The sequence below is a fragment of the Lepisma saccharinum genome, chromosome 1, assembly GCF_977018435.1.
Source record: "Lepisma saccharinum chromosome 1, izLepSacc3.1, whole genome shotgun sequence".
Lineage (NCBI taxonomy): Eukaryota > Metazoa > Arthropoda > Insecta > Zygentoma > Lepismatidae > Lepisma > Lepisma saccharinum.
This window is the reverse complement of record NC_139229.1, coordinates 186,501,219-186,521,675: the sequence shown is the minus strand read 5'-3', so window position 1 is coordinate 186,521,675 and position 20,457 is coordinate 186,501,219. Positions and strand designations below refer to the sequence as shown.

Sequence of the window (20,457 nt, the reverse complement as noted above, 5' to 3'; positions counted from 1 at the left end):
TGTAAAATGGCTCAAGTGTGCAAGCTCGTAACTTCCAAAGGGGGTCACACTAAGTTAATTGTAGATGGCTATTTGATGACCAAAGATAAAAACAGAGGTGATTTGTTTTATTGTTGTTGTTGGGCAGACATACCTATCAGGCAAACATACTGGACCCGCTAATCAGAGATGTACTATATATGCCGACAGTAAATGATCAGTTCATGATGACATTGCAAGTGAAAATTCAAATATTAAAAATTTTAAGAGCAAATCATATGCACACTACACATGTCATTTCCACTTAGAATTCTTTGAGAGTTATATAATGCCTTGTCAAGGGCTCGAAAAATCCAAAATTTTAGCCTGGCGACTGTGATCTTTTGCTGTAATATGTACGAAATGTTGATGATTATAAGTTCAAATTGCAGTACAGCGTAAGTTAGCAATTTTTTAAATATTTTTTTATCAACATTGTGAACATTCCATTGAGTTAGTAACAATTTCTTACCCTTTGTCCCCCAACACCCCATTTCCTGCTTTCTCAAATAATTTTGCGATGTTTTGAATACCGTGATGCTCAACATCTTATACAGTGTTACAAACATCGCACAACCCAAACTTTGGAAATGTATATCATGAAAACTGTAAGATATATTTACACCAGGTTTCTGCATTATAAAGCCTCATTCATTGCGATATTTTTCAATGCTTAAAATTATCAGTTCACTCCGTACAGAAAATTATATAAATTAATAACTGATGGAAAGTAGCATTCAATCTTTTCCAGAAATGAACTTCTAAGTGAGAAAAATATGTAAGAAATTATCGAAGGGTCATAATTAGACATTTGATGACTGATGCCATGTCAGTCTATCATTTGCGACAAATATTGGTCATTTGCAAACATTTGATGAATTTTTGACTGGCGATTTTATGGGTTGAGTGAAAAGTGCCATTTTTGGGACATATCTCCGTATGTGGCAACACTAGCAGGAAGAAATATTGCCAACAGTCGCATGCAACATGTGTCTAAGTATTGGCTATACATTTACGTGAAAAATCAATTTTTTGTGCAGAAATTGGACTCTTGAGATAATCCTAGGCTGCCCCTGGTTACATTGTTCTCTTCTCTCACTTTCGCCGCTACTGTACCTGTTTTTTTTTTTAATTCATTCAGCATGGCGTATTCATTGGAGCAGTGCGTGTCATTGCTGAAGAGTATTTTACCACTCATTCTTACACTCATGTGCAAGAGGTTTTCCAATAAAAATGCCCTGCTTCTGCTGTACCTCACAAAGCAACGGTTTTACAACCAGTCAAACACAAACAAATGATCCCACAAATTGTTTAAGACTTTGTATTTATTGTTGAAAATCAGTTCTCAGATGTTTTCAGCAAATGAACAATGTATTTGAAAATAATGTAACTGCTCTTATTTAGATAGATGCTAACATAAATTTATGAACCCAGTGATAGCCTACAGGATTAGTTTAGTGCATAAAACCTGCCGGTGTAAATATCTCATGATTTTCATGATATACAGTTTCAAAGTTTGGATTGCATGACTTTTGAAACATACTGTAGTATGCACAATTTGTACATGCTGCCTCATAAAGTGGAAACTGTAGGTGAGTGTTAGTGGAAGTCAGAATCTGAAGGATGCATGATTGTCTTTCTTTTTTTTCACTTGCCAATGGGTCATTTCATGTCAATTCAACCATAAAAAAGGGGTTTTTTTTTTGTCTCTAACTTGTCTGGTTTCATTTCAGTGATTCATCCGTTCTTCGATTCCAAGAGCCTTCAAGTGTGAGCTGCAATGTCTTGGAAAAATAATTATGTCTCCCTTATAAATTATTAAATTCTTTTGAAACTTCACAACAATGTTAACCAAACTATAGGGGTTCAAGCAAAAAAATATGTCAACATATTACATTTATACTATTTTAGTACACTAATAAATTAATAAAAGTATTATTATTTGATTTTTTGGGACCAAAAACATGGTTTACTAAAATTTGATTTATCATTGAAAGGGAAAGGTGCAATACCAACACAAGTAGTAAAATGAACTCAGATATAAGATTTAACTTACCCAGAAATAAAATTGATGGCAAACAATATGTATCCAATAATATTCACAAACTGTCAGGTGATAGATTTTTGGAATATTCATATGCAAAGAAATTAATGTGTATGGCAAAGAGAGGACTAAATATTGTTGGCATCAAAGTCACCAAAGCAATTAAATCTACAACTACAATTCAAAGTAAATTTCTCATTAATTTCATTCCATGTATTAAAAAGGTACCTTTTCCTAATAAATGTAAATAAACTAAATATAAAAATTGTAAGGATATGCTTTCAGAAGTAAGTTGTCATACTTTCAAATAATCATTAAGAACGAAACATTCATGGACACCGCAGATTTTTTTTGGTGGGGGAGGGGGTTAAACGAGACATATCCCCCCATAATAGTGTTCCCCTGAAAGAAACACTCCATCGATATGAAGTTATCATGTTCCTGCAATATCCTTTTAATAATAAACACAAACAACTGTGACTGAAATAAAATTATATGTGTGAAATACATACTTTTAGGTTGACATTCATTTTCCAGGGAAGGGAACATGGCCCCTTTTGCCCCATCTTCCATACATCCATGAAAACATAATTTAAAAATTTATGGTCTAAAAATTTGCTTCTATGATATTTTGAAGCTAGATGTGTATATTTTTGAGTTAATTTGAAAAAGCCATCAATTTTATTTCTGGGTAAGTTAGATCATATATAAGTTCATTTTAAAAATACTTCTGTTGAGGTTGCACCTTTCCCTTTCAATGATAATTCAAATTTTACAAAACCATGTTTTTGGTCCAAAACATCAAATAATAATATTTTGTTAATTTATTAGTGTACTGAAATACAAATGTGATATGTTAACACTTTTCCCCTGGAATCCTTATTGTTTGGTTAACATTATTGTGAAGTTTCAAAAAGATTGAATAATTTATAAGGGAGATATACAGTGAGTCACATAATTATTCAGACACACAGTAAATTTCTAACGTTTAAGAGTGGGAAGGGAGTGAAATCTGTGTACAGCGTTGAAGTTGATTTTCGTTTAAAAAATGTCATGTTTAGCACAAAATTGGATGATAAAAAGTTAAAAAACGAACATCAGCAACAATATAACGAAGGATGAATCCCTACCATTGCAAAAATAGTGCCACAAAATTATTCGGACACATAGCAAATGTTAACGTAAGTTTGCGATACAGTGACAATTTTGATTTACGGATTGATTGATGTATGTATACTCTGTTCATATATATTAACTCTGGTTTCCTGTAGGTTTCTATAGCAATTACGATCGCGTTTTGTTTAACAAAGTTGTGATATAAGAACATTTTCTATGTAGAAATGGGGCGAAGAGTCAGTTAGTGATATGGCACCATGCTAAGGGTAAAACTTACCGTGCAATTGCCTCAATGTTGAAAATGAAAAAAAGTACAGTTGCAGATATTATTAAGCGATTTAAAGATGAAGACAGGATCGAGTTCCACGGTCATACAGGGAGACCAAGAATTTTTTCCCCCAGAGAAGAGACAGTAATCGTGAGGAAAATTTTTAAAAACCCAAGGATGAGTACTCCAATGGTGTGTGCAGAGGTAGCTGGGGAGTGTGGAAAGCATAGTCATCCTGAAACTATATGAAGAGTTTTCAGAAGGGCAAACTATCATGGCCGTGTAGCCAGTTGTAAGTAAGCCAAATAGGACACAAAGACTGGTGTTCGCAAAGGAACACTTAGGAAAGGATCAGACATGGTGGAATCGGGTAATTTTCACTGACGAGAGTAAATTCAATATTTGTGAGTCAGATGGGAGGGCAACAGTGTGGCGTAAACCAAATGAGGAGCTCCGAGGGAAAAATTTGCAAGCAACAGTGAAGCACGGGGGTGGTCACGTAATGGTTTGGGGCTGCATGTCGGCCCAAGGCGTTGGAAAATTGGCTTTCATCGAACAGGCAATGGACAGGTACCGTTACCTTGACATTCTGAAGTCAAATCTAAAGACTAGTGCTGAAATGATGGGCATTCTTTGTAACTTTATGTTTTATCAAGATAATGACCCGAAGCACACTTCCCGCATAGTACAAGAATGGTTATTGTACAACTGCCCAAAAGTGCTCCATCCTCCACCGCAGTCTCCAGACTTGAACGTCATTGAGCACCTCTGGTGTAAGTTGGAAAAAGAAGTGAGGAAAACACCTATAACCTCGAAGGCAGACCTCAAGGAGAGACTTCAACATGAATGGGCCAACATATCGCCAGTGTACACCAGAAAATTGGTAGAAAGTATGCCAAATCGTTTATCCGAGGTGCTAAAAATGAAAGGGATGCCTACCAGATACTGACATTTCTGTTCGTTGCTTTTCAAGCATGTTTTCCTGTTTCTCCTTCCATGTGTCTGAATAATTTTGTTTAACCCACAAAAAATGTTTGTTTTGTTTAATGAAAATATTTTGCTAATATATTATATTAAACATAATTGAAGATAATTAACAGTGTGCTCATATTGTGTTTTGTTTGTTAAATAAATATTAAACATTTATCATCGTATTATATCACGACTACGTCAGTAAATATTCAGAAATCTTATCTGTCCGAATAATTATGTGACTCACCGTAATTATTTTTCCAAGCCAGTGCCCACACTTGTAGGCTCTGGGAATGGAAGAACGGTTGAATCACTGAAAGCTTAAGGGGCTATAAAAATGCACCAGACAAGTTAGAGACAAAAAAAATTATGCCGTTTCTCACCAGGTGCCATGGAAGGACAAAATGTGCCAAGTTTCATCAAAATCTGAGATCATGTGTCTGGTTGAACTGACATGGAATGACCACAACGTAAGTTCCAATATATGTGTTTGAACACTGACAACTATATATATTTTTTAAATTACATAATAACAAAAATACTTGAATATCTAATGCAATTGTTATAGGTGTGGATTTTATTAACGAATCATATCATATACATAAATTTGAAAAAATCCTAAATTTCTTACGATAAAGAACTACTACTCGTTATATCGTCCTATATCTACCAGTGTAAATGCAAGTACTCTTAGAAGAAGTCTGCTGTCAGATTAACTGAAAGTATATGATATTTCGGAACTTTAACTAGAGATCACTTCAAGCTCATTATCATAAGTTTGTATTATTAATGTTTTTGCATACAGAAAAATGCAGTACAGGCATAATTGAACCATTACTGATTATGCTATAATTTATGTATTAATATTTAATTTCAATGGCATATTAATGTACAAAGCTAAAAAAAAAAAATAGAAAGGCATTTACAAGATTAATGTTTGGGATCGGGCACAGACATTTAAAAAAATAGAATTTACCATGCTACAGCCTCACAAAGATTGAGACACTGCACTAGGAAGTCAAAATACATCACAACTTGCTGTGTGATTACGTTTAGCGGACATGATGTCTAATTATACATGCTACACTTGAATGTTTCTATACAAATATATTTTGCTCAATACAAATGTAAAGGGGTTTGATACGAGATGCCAATGCCCATCAGTTTAGAACCTCTGGCCTAGTGCAAGGTTGCCCTAAAACTGACGAAAAAACTAAAAAGGGATCTGAAATTGGAAAATTATTTATGAAGATTATGTTTTCTGTGGTATACTATTTATCATGGCATTACGTTGTTGCCAACCTCATGACATGTGTTATACCTAGGAATTTATTCATTACGCATTGCTATTTGCTACGGGTTTTGTAAAGCATGAGGAATACATTGCAAAGTAGGTTGCATGTGGTTACATTATGTCCATGGTTTACATTAAATAGCGCTATCAGTAGTTTCTTGCGTTGACTGGTGGAAAATGTTGCTTCTTTGGCATCAGTGAAGTTTGGGCAGGAGATTTACTGCATACAATGTATTGTAGTGTGAATCATGTGATCCTTGGCTATGCTTTTATGTCCCATACTGCACTGTTGTACTGCAATCATGCTCTGTTGCGATAGGGACTCTTGTGGGTGGCTTTGTATTCTTCTCAATTTGTGGATATTGTAATTATCTGATATTTGAAAATATGAGGTGTTGAGTATTAGTTTTTCAAATGACAGCCCTGAGTATATTGCAGGAGAAAGGATACTCTGTACGTACTTAGTTTGTTTGAATTGTTGTTTTAAATCCACTTTATGTACATATAAGCTAATTGGGACTGGACCTACAGTTTAAAGTGTGATCTGAACCACTGTGCAATGTGCTTCCACCAGGTATTGAACCCAGGACCCCTTCATTAAAAGGCTATGAAGATACCACTATGCCATCGGGGAGGCCCTGTACATTTTTAGTGTTTGTATTATGCAATTCATGTGACAGAAGACATATTTAAGCCATGTGTTTGATGTGACTGTTAGGTTTTTTGTCATTAGTATTTTCACATTTTTCTTGCTGTTGTTAGGTTAGGACTGTTTGGATTGATGCCACTAGTAATTTGATTTTCATTACGAGTGTAATATTTGACACCATTTGTAGTTTGTTTTGTTATTATTGGTATTTTTGTAAGGGTTGTTTGCATTTTGTTAGGTTAGGTGCTGTTGGACCAAATATCTTGGTTATTTGCAGTTTCCGATTCTTCAACGGTAATGGTTCTCAATGTTTAATGAGTTCTTGAGGTTTTATAGGAGCATTATAAAGTGCTTTAGAATACTGAGAATATTTGTGGAAGTAAGTTAGAAGTTTGTAGAAACTGAATAGCACAGTTAAAAGCTTCACTAAGTATTATTTACTGGAGCAATTATGATTTGAAAAGTAGCTTACGTGGGATTTGTGGTTGAGACCAGATCTTATGTGATCAGGTGTTGGAAGAATTTGCACCCCACGCAATATACCCCTTCGAGAATTATGTTGACATTTTTTTATCTACAGGTTTCGATGTTTAATATAAAATTGGTTTGAGCATGCGGAAAAGACAAATAACGGAAATATTTGATCTCAAAGTATGGCATGCGTAAGTAAAAACCTGCTCTCTCGGAGTATTTTTTATTAGTAAATACAGTTTGTATGTACAATAAAATAGCGAAAGAACACGTTGGAAAATGGTATCAACTCCAAACCTAACGACGTAAAATTAGAGCTGCTGTTGTGGAATGTTGTGTTGGGTGCTATCTATATTCACTTGTGTGAAGCTTTTGGGTTGTTCTGCTTCACGGCAAGTAACACGATAAGGTAACAGACATACCTTATTCCACAGTAGAACATTTCTGCGGGCTGAAAATAACAAAGCATTAATAACAACATAATCTTCACAAACCATGCAAAATATTTCACTATCTCGAGGGGGTACAGAGGGTTGAAGGTACCTCCAAGACAACTGTAAACAAATGGATACCCTCAGACAAAGAATCGTATAGGAGTACATGGAGGAAAAAAATGTTCTTCAGACAAGATGCATGAAGTAATTACTAAGACACTGAAGTATGTGTTACCAAATCGAACCATGTAAAGATGCCTGGGTCCAAGTTCCCATTGTTTTATTGCCATTTTATCATGCTACGAATGCAATTTTAACATGGTTCTATTTCGATTTACTTCTGTTAACACATACTGCGGGGTTTTAGAGATTACTTAAGATTTTGTTCAATATATGCTTTCGTAGTTAGGTTAGTCAGGCCAGGTTTGGTTCTCGTAGCATTAAAATAAAATCCCTAAATGTAATCTACCAACGTTCCGATTTACTTCTACAATAATTCCCACTAGTATACGATACTTACAATGGGAAGTGCGCATGCTTGCAAAGGTAATTTTTAAGTTGTTTTTTCAACATAAATAAAGTTTCTTCGAAATCCAAAAAGTACTCATTACTTTACGGAACGTTCAAATTTCATGTGACAATGATTGCCAAAATTCTACGATAATTTGTCCTCCTGCTAGGAGAATTTGAAAAAAAAATCATAAAAGAATGAGAACAGTTACTGATGCATGTGTACCATGATTATTTCGAAATTAAACAATCAGAACTTGAGCTGTGAATAATATTTGGTAAAACTATCATTAAATGTTAAATATCCCCAAAAAGTCTGAAATTCCTTTATTTTCTTCTTTTTCACATTGGTACTTACGTATTCTGCATTCCTAAGGATTCTTGAAGGTGCCATTTCATTTTTTTCACGCAAATAATCTCAATTTTCGACATATCGAGTAATTCTTGTTGGTTCGTTTTTGCTTGCGTTACACACAATATGGCGGAGAAATCTTGACTAGCGTTGTCGATGATCAGTGGTTAGGCAGTGTTGCAACCTTCTTCATCGGAAAATACCTACTTTCGTGTTACTGATTTTGTATTTTTTTTTGGTTCGAAAACCCCACGAACCATGCATGGATAGCCCCCCCCCCCACAACCATTCATAAATAGCCCCACGAACCATGCATGGCAAGGTTAGGTTCACTTAGGTTAGTCACTCATGGTTAAAATTGTCATGTTCTTGCAAAAAAAAAAACAAAAAAAAAAACGGCGTGGCTGGAAACACTGACCGCGCACGCATTTGGTTCACGTAGTAGAAGGACATAGAGGTAACAGCTTTCGTGCATCAGAGACATTAATCTTCTAAAATACATGATTTACCAGTGATATAAATTAAGCGATGGGAAAAAACACTTCCACGACCTTTCAAGTGTATGGAAAGTCAGTTTGGTAAGTACTTTCCCCTGTAAAATTGAAGAAATACGCCTCGGAGATACTTAAATTTTACCAAATTATCAAACGGGAATTGTCTGTAACTCGTTTATTCTGTAATTGTTGACACTCTTACTTACTTATTCTGCAATGCGAAAGATTTTTAACGAAATTAGTATCTATTGTTGACAATTCGAGTAATTATTGTTCGTTCTTTTCTCGCTTCCTGAACACGCAAAATGGTGGGCAAATCTTGATTAGCGTTGTGTTTCAAACGGCAAAGTAGTGTTTCAACCTTCTCGACAGAAAAATTCCCAGTAATTATGCAATATCGCCTGAACACCTCTCACTTGTTTATTTTGTTAATTTTAGCATTGATACGTACCTATTCTGCACTGTGGAAAATTCTTTAAGGTGAAGTTATGCCTTTTTCCATAAAATAGTGTCAACTTTTCATATTACGAGTCATCATTTGTCTTCCTTGTTCAAATTGGATAACAGACAATATGGTGTGCACTCGTCATGGATCATTGCGCGTCGTGCTTGTGTTTTGTCGATTTGGAGTGGGTATGCAGGGTTTCAACCTTCTTAACCGAAAAATACTTACTTTCGTGTTCATTATGTCATCACAAACCATTGACACATAGCCCCACAAACCATTGACGGATAGCCCCAAAAACCATTCACGATAGCCCCACAAACCATTGACAGATTGCCCCTAGAACCATTGATGGATAGCCCCAAAAACCATTCACAATAGGTCTCATTTCCGGCAAGGTTAGGTAAGCATAGTTAAAAAAAAGAAAAAAAAAATCGTAAAAAAAGGCACGTTTGGAAACACTGGCGAGACCACATGACTTTCGATGCTCGCGCCATCTGCAGGTACATAATAGAAACAACGGCATAATGTCGCTTCACAGAAAATGCAAGTTCCTTACATTAAAAGTGATTATTTCTTGTTCTGCAGCATTCTATGGTGAAGTTTTCAGTTTCCGCGAAAGAAAATATCTCTAAGAACTTTGACAATGCTACAGAAACTGACTTCAGTAAGTAGTTTCTCCTGTAAATTTGAAGAAATCTGTTCGGGCGATATCGCATATTTACCAAGGTAACACTTTACTATACCGGAGACGGATTTCTTCAAATTTACAGGAGAAAGTACTTACGCAAATCATTTTCTGTAGCGTTGTTGATGTTCGGGAATGTAGTTTTGATCCATTTTAATGCGAATGCATGTGTTTTTCTACGAAAATCTCTCTCCGACGTGCTATTGCTGCTGCCGCCATTTGCTTTCTGCACGAGAGCACAATACGCTCTCGTATTATCAGTATATGCTAAATTGAACGAAAGGAGTGCTAATGGAACCTAACCTAACAGGCCTAACCAAACCTCGTCCCCGTGATGGTTCGTGGGGCTATCGTGAATTTTTGGGCTAACGTTAATGGTTTTGGGGGCTGCCCGTGGATGGTTTGTGGGAAATAAGGAACAACAGTAAGTACTCGTTAATGTAAGAAATAGACATTATTTTCGTTAGAAATTCATTATTTCACCTAAAGAAATGTTCCGCAATGCAGAATAGTACGTTAGCAATGTAAAAAATTGCGAAATAAATCATTGATAGGTGTCTCCGGTATAGTAAAGTAGTACCTTTACCAAATTCCTGCATAGCCCCGAAAACCATTCTGGATTGTATAACCATCCATGAATAGCCCCAAAAACCATTTACGATAACCTCATGCACCATCATGGTAAGGTTAGGTTAGGTTGATTTAGGTTGGGCAATATAGTGAAAAAACTGTTTGGAAACACTTACCGGGGATTACGTCATCAGATGCTCGCAACATCCGGTTCAAGTACATAGATGGAAATGCAAGCAACAGCTTTCGTGCATCGGACGGATATTATTATAGAAAAAATAGATGAATTAGCGGTCAAATACATTGAAAAATGTCAGAAAACACTTCTACGGCCTTCCGAAATTACACAGAAACTCAATTCCGTAAGTACTTACTCCTGTAAATTTGAAGAAATCCGTTTCCCTCATACGATATTGTTACTGATAGTTTTACCTAATATTCAATAGGGGGTACACTTAATCACTGACCCCCAAGTTTTCATTAGAATCGAGGGAGAGAGAGGCAGTGTACACATCTCTGCACTTGTTATTCGATTCCAGAACGTCTTTTCTGGACTAATTATAGAATAAAACATAACCTTGAAATACATACCAAAGATTTCACGCTGTCACTGTAATTTCCAGAACAATTATTTCAGAGACTCCAGCGTTGTCAGTTGCATTTCCGTTGGCAGACTTGATACTCTTGTTACTCTTGATAGAAAATTGCAATGCTCCCTATTATCTCTTTTAAGAAAATCGGAGCTTGGTATTAATATTGTTTCGGAACGCTGTGCAAAAACACTCAGCCGCCATAATTAAAACTTTTGTGGGTGGTCTAGTCCAAGGAACAGTTGAGCAACTGTTGGTATGTACGTTGGCTTTGGAAGTATTACTCATCTGTTACTAGCTAGCACAGATATCGTCTCAACTTTTCCGCATGACTTCACTTCTACGGTGCGCTACTCTTCAGCAACTCGGCGGGGGGGGGGGGGCGTTTGCCCTCTCTAATACTCTCACTTAGAAATTTAGTGGAGGAAACTTTATCACCGTTATTAAGCAATGTTATGCCCTGAAAGAAAAATTAAGAATTTTCAAGCTGAAGAAGGTTCGAAGCAACTAGGGAGGGGAAGGGGGTTTATTATTTCATATGTACCTGAACTATCCCACTTCGTTCTGTATCACATTTCTTGTTATTTACACTCCCACATACTTTATTCGTTAGTTGTGTTACCTCTATGTATCTGCAGAATAAATTACCCACACATTGAAAATTAAAAAAAATTATGTGCATTCGTTTCCAATCTGCTGTACACTCGCTTCAATTAGTAGCAGTTTGTGGCTGCTGACAGGGCACAGGCTGCGCCATCGAGATTTGAGGGGGGATTTTTTCCCTTTAAATAATATAAAATTTAACATTTATATATTTTTCCAAACAAAAATATGTAAAAATTTTACACCTTAAATGCACCATATTTAATCCATTAGATGAAGAAGAGAAAGTGTTTGAGGGTATTATCGAAAGGGGGGCGGGGGAGAAATATCCAACTCTTACATATTAGGCCTTAATTGACACGTGGATTCTGGTTGGTTGTTTCTGAATTCAACGTTGGGAGGCACAGTATCCAACTCTAGGTCTTAGATTATGGCGGGTATTTTAGTTGGGGGGGGATTGAGCATTAAATTAAGAGGGGTATCCCCAATTCTTGTGTATTACTATTGTCTTAAGAGTTGCTGAAAATCTGGTGTGGAGACAGAATTATTTTTTTGGAGGAGGCAATATCCACTCTTCAATATCAACAGTAAGTCTAACATTGGCACGGAAATATTGGTGGTAGGATTGAGTATTAAATTTAAAGGGCGGGATAGGAAGCTCTTGATAAAGTGTTAAATCTTAGATTGTCAAGGGATTTCTGTAGTGGAGAGAGTTCTAACATTAAATTTTGGAGACTGTATTTAGCGATATGGTACCCACACGTTTTCGACCCCGAATGTGCCAAAAGAGAAGCTGGAAAAGACTAAATATCTCGGGATCCTAAGAAAGTATTGACACCCCATTAAATTAATATTCTTGAAAGCCTGCAAAGAAATGGATGTGAAAATTTTCTTGCTCGATTCGCTCGCAATGAACAACAAATCGACCCAGCCTCGATGGTAATGCAACTTCTTCAACTCACAAGATGTATTTGTTTAGTTAATTTCTTCGTAATCAATAAAATTGCAGTAGCACTGGCGAAGATTAGGGAGGCATTTTTTTTTGCCCCTGCACTATGGCCTCTTCCTTGTCTACCAAGAGAAAGTAAATTGTCCTTGCCCCCCCCCCCCCCCACATAGTTTCGGCACCCAATCGCGGCTACTGTGCAGTAGCAGTCAAAACCGCACCCATAAGAAAAGAGATGCAAACCGATTTATAAACTGATAAAATTGTGGTTTTACAACGGCTAATAGTAATTATGAGAAGTTGTTATTTTCGAGTAAAGTGGGAAAATAATTGTTTTGACGATTTTTTTCTTTTACAGTGCCACACTGAAGTCCCAAGTGGATAATACTAATACAATCTGAAAATTTATATTCCATTTTATATATTTTAGGCACTGTCGGTTATGTTACAATATAATCAGTAATAGTTCTATGTTTGATAATTTTGTCACTTTTTATGTGAAGTAAATCTCTGAAGGGCAGTCTTAAATATATGTTTAAATAAAATACTAAAATTGTAATACTAAAACACCATTGGAGCTTTATTGTGACATATATATATATATATATATATATATATATATATATATATATATATATATATATATATATAGTGGAAATCACAAAAAAGCACTGCATAAACTTCCTTAATGGAGTTCCAATGGCTATAATATATACAAAAAAATATCAATTTTCAGATTTTGATTGATGATTCGACTCATATTAAGGTTAATTATTATGTACGAATATTGATTTCACTTTCACTATATAAATAATATAAATAACGCAACAATGATAGAAAAAAACTGTGCGATAGCGATAACGAATACTCAGAGACTATAATGTTAAGATTGCGTCTTCATATACCAAATACTTTCTGTGAAAAAGGAATATGCACTTACGACAATTAGGCTAACATTATCCAGATAGACAATTGAGACTCCCCTTTAAGGCACCCCGAATAAATTAGCCTGCGCACGACTATAGCTCGACTCCGTACACATGACAGCTGTGCTTCATGTGGCAGACGGGAGCGCTCTCCGCTACCGAACGTTCCAGGTCCAAAGCCCGTCTTTGATACCCATCTGTGGATGTCCCTTCATCGGATCTAAGCATTATTCATCCTCAACGTGGTGATGGATAGTTCTTTATGGACCAAAAAATTTTAAATCAGCAAGTGATGACAACTAAAGAAACATTTTTTAAAATTTCAAGAACATTTCGGGTGTTTCAAGTCCAACAGTGTTCATTAAATACGCTACTGATAGTATTTCACAGAAAGACAAGAATTCTGAAAAGAAAAAAGTAATAGCAATGGGCAGAATCAGTCAAATATATCTATATGCAGCGTAAAGAGAAAAGACTGTCAAACTTCAAGTTTTAGTAAGATGACAAGAAGTAAGCAAGCCATAGTTAAGTTTCAGTTAGGGTATGCATGTGTCATAATATATTTACTAAATTTAACGCACACAAGGGAATTGGAAGATAATTTGACAGAAAATGGGAGACTTGGACGAAGGGAACTCAGAACCGCGCGAAATTTTGCAGGCATCTCCTGGAGAAGAATCCGAAGCAGCTAGTGTTTATGACGACGATGATATCTCACAATATACAGCTGAAGGTGTGAAGATAGAAGATGAAGGTAAGGAGTATGGGAAAACTGATATTGCTGAAGGAAAGACGGCAACATTTGACAAGGAGGTAGAGGATGGTGAATATATTACAGGAGAATTCGAAGAAGCAGAGGAGGTAGAAGAAGAAGAAGTGGAAGAAGAGGAGGAAGAAGATCCAATTCGTTATCCTTATGGCAGAAAATACAGGCCAATCACTGGGGACACTCTTAGGGAAATATCTCAGATATTGAGTTTAATCAAGTTAGTTTGGCCCGAAGATGCAATTCCAAATATCGAGCATCGTATATATTTTCCAGAGTCCTACAGATCCAACTCGAAGAAAGAGAAGCTCTTACTTTGGCACGCTGAGAACTTCAGAAAACAGTTCCACTTCACGTATCCAGAGAGACGACCGCTTATATTAGCGGTAGAGAATGAGTGTGGATTGCAGAAGATGGTGTGCACTACAATCAGACCAACTGCCCTTTCGTATCCAGAAATGTACGATTGGGAAGGTTGTGCGAAGTTCATTGCAGATCACTTGAATTATGTGCCACTTATGAATCCTATAACACTGCCGAGTGCTATAAGATCATCGAGAACGGTTCTGGATACTCGATACGGTAGTTCCTTCGAGTACAGCATATTGTTATGTTCTTACTTAATCGGGACGGGATACGACGCTTATGTGGTGTCTGGTTATGCAACACGAGAATTTTGTTTGAACGACCAAAGGAAGGTTATTTGTCCTCACAAGTTTGAAGAAGTAAAGGAAGAGGGGGAGCAAGTAGCAGCAGAACCTAAGAAATATGAAGTTAAGCCTCCCAAAGACTTGCGAAGCAAATTCATCATGAGGATGGAGGAGAAGGCGAGGTGGGAAGCAGGAGCGGAACAAAGACAACGTGACGAGGAAGAGCGACGAAGAATAGAAGAACTGGAAAGAATTCCTCCGGACGAACTGTATGGATATCGTGTTCACAGCTGGGTTCTCATCCTACCTGGAAGTCGAGAAGTATCCGAGCCGTTTTTCATAGAAAGTGTCACAGGGGTACGCTACGAGATAGACAGCTTGAACTACCTTGGACTGGAGAGCATTTGGAACTGTGAAAACTACTGGGTTAGTTTGCAAGACTGCATACACGGCTGTGGATCTTTGCAGTTCGACTTATGCGACACGAACTGCTGGGAACATCTGCTGGTTGGAGAACCCTGGCATACCCGAAAACAGAGTAACGAGCAGGAGGAAGACATTGATCTCATAGGACAAGAAAAGCATCTCGATATGCCTCAATCGTGGGTTGACAATTTGCTTATTAAATTCAGTGACTTTGAATGTCGCTACCCACCGCAAGGAAAGACTGACTATTACAAGAAAGTAAAAGTGGAACGATTTGGACCGTACGTGCATTGGGACGGGCTTATAATGAGAATTACCAAATTCGCTGATTACGAGTACACCGTTCCAGAAAGAATATACCAGTATTTTCAAGAACGTAGTGATCGTATGATATCGAATGTGCAAGATTTGAAAAATGAGTCAATAACAGAGACATTTGGGCCCGGCCGTGAAGATGCACTGAGAGAGTACTGGCACAAGGTTACTGCAATAACGGTCGAAGGCGACCATCGACTTCAGTTTTACTACAAATCTCGCCTAGATGGTTTGGAGATGCTAGAAATGCACGTCTTTGAAATGATCGAAAGTTACAAAAATCGTCCCGACTTTCTGGAAAAGCGGAATATTTATTTTGACAGAAGAGCTAGATTTGCAGGAATAGACAGAAGATTCATAATGAGGATATTGGAGAAGTTTGGTCGAAATCCTGAAAAGCCGGCGAAGGAGGATATTATGGAGCGCGACTTCGCTGGTTCAGAGGACAAAATCAAATTGAAATATCACTACGAGGATAATCGAGTGACTGCCGCGACAAGGGAATTCATAAAGCCACTGACGTCAGGTGAAGAAGGAGAAGATGCTTTGTTTCATCCTGAGCTAACGTCATACTACCAAGTCGATCCCTTCGAAGCTCCCCCGAAGCAAATCAAGGTTTACCGTCTCTTCGAGAGCTTGCTGCAAGCAGAGGACAAGTCGCACAAGAGCGTCCGCGACGCTGAAGACGATCTGGGTTTCTTCCTGAAGCAGCGCTCCTTGGAACTCGCCCAGCCGATGTTGAGCATATCTGCGTTCGATCCCTTACGGAACGAATCCGCGAAAGAGGACATGGTGGAGAAGGAGAAGACGCTTCGCGAGGAAAGCGAACGCGTCATCGAGAAGGAAGTCGACTACCTGGCTCCTTACATGGAAAGACTGGGCAACCCGGAGGAATTGTCTCAAGAAACGGCCAATCGTATCCGGCACATGTGCCTACTCGAATTCAAGCAGCGGCTTGTGGAGAGAGTAAACCAGATGCAGGTGCTCTTCGAGGAGACGACTAACGCGCTGGAGGCGAAGCATAGGTGGTACGAGGAACAGCAGGACAATCTGACAAGAGAAGACGAAGAGGAATACTTCAATTATTGCAACAGAACCACGTTCTTCTTGCACACCCTGGAAATCAGAATCAATCGTCATCGCGATCTGGCACCTCAGCGCTATCTAGCGTTGGAGAGTTACCTTCGAAATGACAAGCGCTTGTCCAAAATCACATGGTAGCGTGTCTGCAATGTAAAAATAGATTGTTTTACGAGTTTAAAAATAGCACAATTATTTGAAACGTAAAATAAAAAGTCATTACAACTTAAGATATGATTTATTTCACAGAAAATATTTACAGTAAGAGAGACATCAACATCAAGCATGTGTAGTACTTAATAATTTTCAGCATGAGAATGTAAGACGTCATGTATTTTCCATTCCTCTACCTTGCAGACAAAGTTTGCAAGCAAGATAATTTATGTAAACAGTACTGCGGTCAATATATCACTCCAGAAAACTTTATATGGAGTTCTGAAGCTAATTTGTAGAAATGTAACAACTATTAAATGGAAGAAACAAAAGAAGGGATCAATTAATGAAAATAAATATGTTGAGAATGTTTTTCTTAAATTTAGAGGAAATGTGGACCCCACTGCCTCTGCCTGAGCTTCACTCGTACACGATCTAGTGGTATGCCCTTTCACAAATTATTGAGAGGACTGATGGCTTGAGCTCCATAGTGTCTACGGCCTACGTCGTTTCGTAGCAATGAACGTACAATGCATCAATGTCAATGACTGGTATCGTAGGGCAACAACAAGCCCATCCTTATTGCCTCTATCCCATACTCTTTTCCCTTGCCGTTCTTGTTCTCTTGTGGCCAGACAGAGGGAAGATATGGGTATATATTGCTTCCTATACCGCGTTGGGTTCTTATAAGTGGAAGAAAACCACGGCAAAGGGAGAGGGGGAGGAGGGAGAGAGAGGGAGGAGCGGTCGAAATGGACGCCGAACTATCTGTGAAAAGTTTTCCATGTCATTTCTTGAGGGAGGGAGATGTAATCAGTGTAATAGAGGCTGTGCTGGCCGGGATCTGGGTCCTGCATTACAAATTGATTCTGCGGGAGCCGTACAATTTCGTTAATGGCTCCACAGATAAGTCTCGAAGCGGGGAACGCACTCTCCAACCCACCCACCCACCCCCTCTTTCCCTCCGTTGCAAAACATCTCCCATTAGATGTATGTAATGAGGTTACCAGTGCACTTTCATTAATTTATGGAAAATTTATAATATAGGCAATCGAATTACTCGCTTCGAAATGCCCCTTTCTCATACTATGGCGGTCGGAGGGGCGAGGAAGCGGGGGTTGGGGGGTTGGATATGGCCAGAAAGAAATTGGGAAGAGCGTGGCTTTGGGAATGTTAGGGTTGGAGGGGGTGGAGAGTAATCGACGTAGCCTCACGGTTTAATCCATTGAAGATCAATAGACGGAAGTACGATTCAAAGTGCCGAGGCTAGTCGGGCGGAATAATAAAAAGTTTATTGCAGGTATTTTACAAGGCCAATACATCGTAAATATCCTCGCTCAAGTTTAGTCCTGGTTCGAAACGGATTCTCCTGGAACCGAGGCTTCGGTCGGACTGGGTGTATGCGGGGGAGGAGGTGGAGAGAGTGAAGCGCCGCATACACGAACGGAAACTGGGAAGAGGTGGGGGGGGGGTGAGGCGGGCTCTGAACCACTTTGGAGAATATAATTTGGATGCGAATGTAAACTTGCAGCATAACGAACTGTGTTCATAAATACGAGAGTGGAACACAGATTGGTGTCTTGTACTGGCTGAAGGATGGGCTAAATCTATTCCTTTAATTTTCTCCAGAGTCGTGTTTCGTGCTGAGCAGAAGTATGAAGGGGGGTGGATGGAAGTAAAACCGTTAAACAAAAACTGCACATCGAATGCTCTTTCCCTTGTTTATTGCCCTCAATGAAGTGCAAGGGATGATCGGAAAGGAAGTTTCAGTGCTCTGAACCTTCCGTAGAATGAAGAGACATTCTATCTCAACATTCGCAACAATATTTCTATTGCAGCGTTTTTTCTTGAAATTCTGTATTTTCAGACGTCTATCGGACGTCTTTTTGGATATCCTCTTGTCTCTCCCGGACACTTATATTAATGGATATCCATCAGATGTCTTCTGAGCATCCTGCCGCCCCCGTGGCGGAGTGGTTAGCACATCGCTCTACGACGTCAGGAGTCCCGTGTTCGAATCCCGGTCTGGGCATGGATGTATTTGGTGTCCATTCATCAATTTCATCATGTCATCACTCATACCTATCTTCGCAAATTAGCCAAAAGTGGTTGCTACATAAGCACATGTAGTTCGAGAACATGCAATGGAGATACACAATGAATCTCCCATAGAAGGAAAAGAAAGGATTTGAATGTCTTGGAGACATAATTGGAGTTGACTATGATTGTGTATGTGTCACAACTAATATTAGAAGTTGATAAATTTTAAGTTAGGAATCCAAATTGAGTGGTTCAGCGTAACAGCGGTTTAACCCACTATTCCAATGGTGAGGAATGTTTAGGTTAAGACTCCTACAAGCATTTTTGGTAACGTACGCATTTTAGCATGTATTAAGTAGCAACTTGACATCTATTGTAGTATTGTCTAGAGTTTCAATCTAACTAATTGAATTTTAATTTTATTTGCACAGCATGCAGCAAGTAAAGTGCATTTAACTTCTCAATTTTCCATTGCTTATCTTATATTGTTACTGTGGCAGGATGTGTCTATTTAATCCATACGTATGAAGTATTATAACTATGCTTGTACATGCAGTTATACATGCCTATAAGTACTAGACAAGTACTATAAGTACTAATAGGTAGCAACACAGTGCATCTCAACAATAACGACTAAGGTAACTGAGTTCGAATTTTGCTTTTAAATTAACTTTTTGCACAGATAGGCTAATTGGAACTAGACCTGCAGTCTAAAGTGGGATCCTACCTATTATGTGCGTCCACAGAATATCGAACCAGGAACCTTTTAGTTACAAGGCGGTGACGTTACTGTTACACCATCTGGGAGGTTCGACTATGGTAAAAAAAACTACCTACGGTTGCGTACTTTATTGCTTGTATACACATGGGTGGTCGAGCACATTGAACGGTCGATTCAGGTTCACACAACAAATATTCTGGGTTCGAATCACTGCCTGTATTTGCCCCCTTCATCTCATCATCATTCCCCCTCATCTTCACGGTTAACCCGAAGAGATACGAAAGTGATGTTAAATAAGCAAAATAAAAACATAGAAGTTGTTGATTAGATTAGCATCGTGAATATCGTACAACCATGCTTGCAGAAACATGTGGATACTTTAACAACTGGTGTCTGTATTCGGAGAAGGAATGTAGAACATGAACTTCAGGTACCAGAAGGTTAACAAAATTACCCTAAACTTGTATAAATTTTAATATACCTGAAAGTTGTGTGGTTGTGGTGGGGATGGGGATGAAGGGGGGCGAATATCGAGTTACCCCTATGCATGGAATTACACTTACGTCACCAAATGAGCAATTCTGATAGCTTCTATACTAGATCATCTGTTTTTTTTTTTGCGAGCAAATATAAATATGAAAGCATTTCATGAATGAAACTGAGTAGACAAGTACATTTCCATCGTTTCGCACATATTTTAATAATGCATATCCTTTTTTCTCTCTCTAGCCTTCTTAAACCCGAAGGTTCATGGCTGCAACAACACAGCAAGATCTATATACTCTTTTCCATCTCTACCGATTTCCTTTAGGTCCATCTCAACGTTGTCCCTCCATCTTCGTCTTGGCCTTTCTACAGGTCTCTTACCATCAGGTTTCCCAACAAGAATCCTGTAAACTCCTCTTTCCTCTCCCAT

The 20,457-nt window shown here is 38.1% G+C and overlaps 2 protein-coding genes across 4 annotated transcripts in view; one reads left to right on the top strand and one right to left on the bottom strand.

The window, feature by feature from the left end:
- Xpc (DNA repair protein complementing XP-C cells homolog) overlaps positions 1–11,137 on the bottom strand; it is a 38,582-nt gene extending 27,445 nt beyond the window's left edge. For all 3 annotated transcript variants that reach the window (XM_083144398.1, XM_083144390.1, XM_083144407.1), the window contains exon 1: positions 10,917–11,137. The gene's annotated coding sequence lies outside the window, so the exon portion shown is untranslated. The remainder of the gene's footprint in view (positions 1–10,916) is intronic.
- A 2,736-nt stretch (positions 11,138–13,873) lies between these two features.
- lobo (coiled-coil domain-containing protein lost boys) lies at positions 13,874–16,844 on the top strand. Its single transcript, XM_083126325.1, has one exon. The coding sequence runs from the start codon at positions 14,003–14,005 to the stop codon at positions 16,766–16,768; it is 2,766 nt and encodes a 921-aa protein (XP_082982451.1). The 5' UTR covers positions 13,874–14,002; the 3' UTR covers positions 16,769–16,844.
- The last annotated feature ends 3,613 nt before the right edge of the window (positions 16,845–20,457 follow it).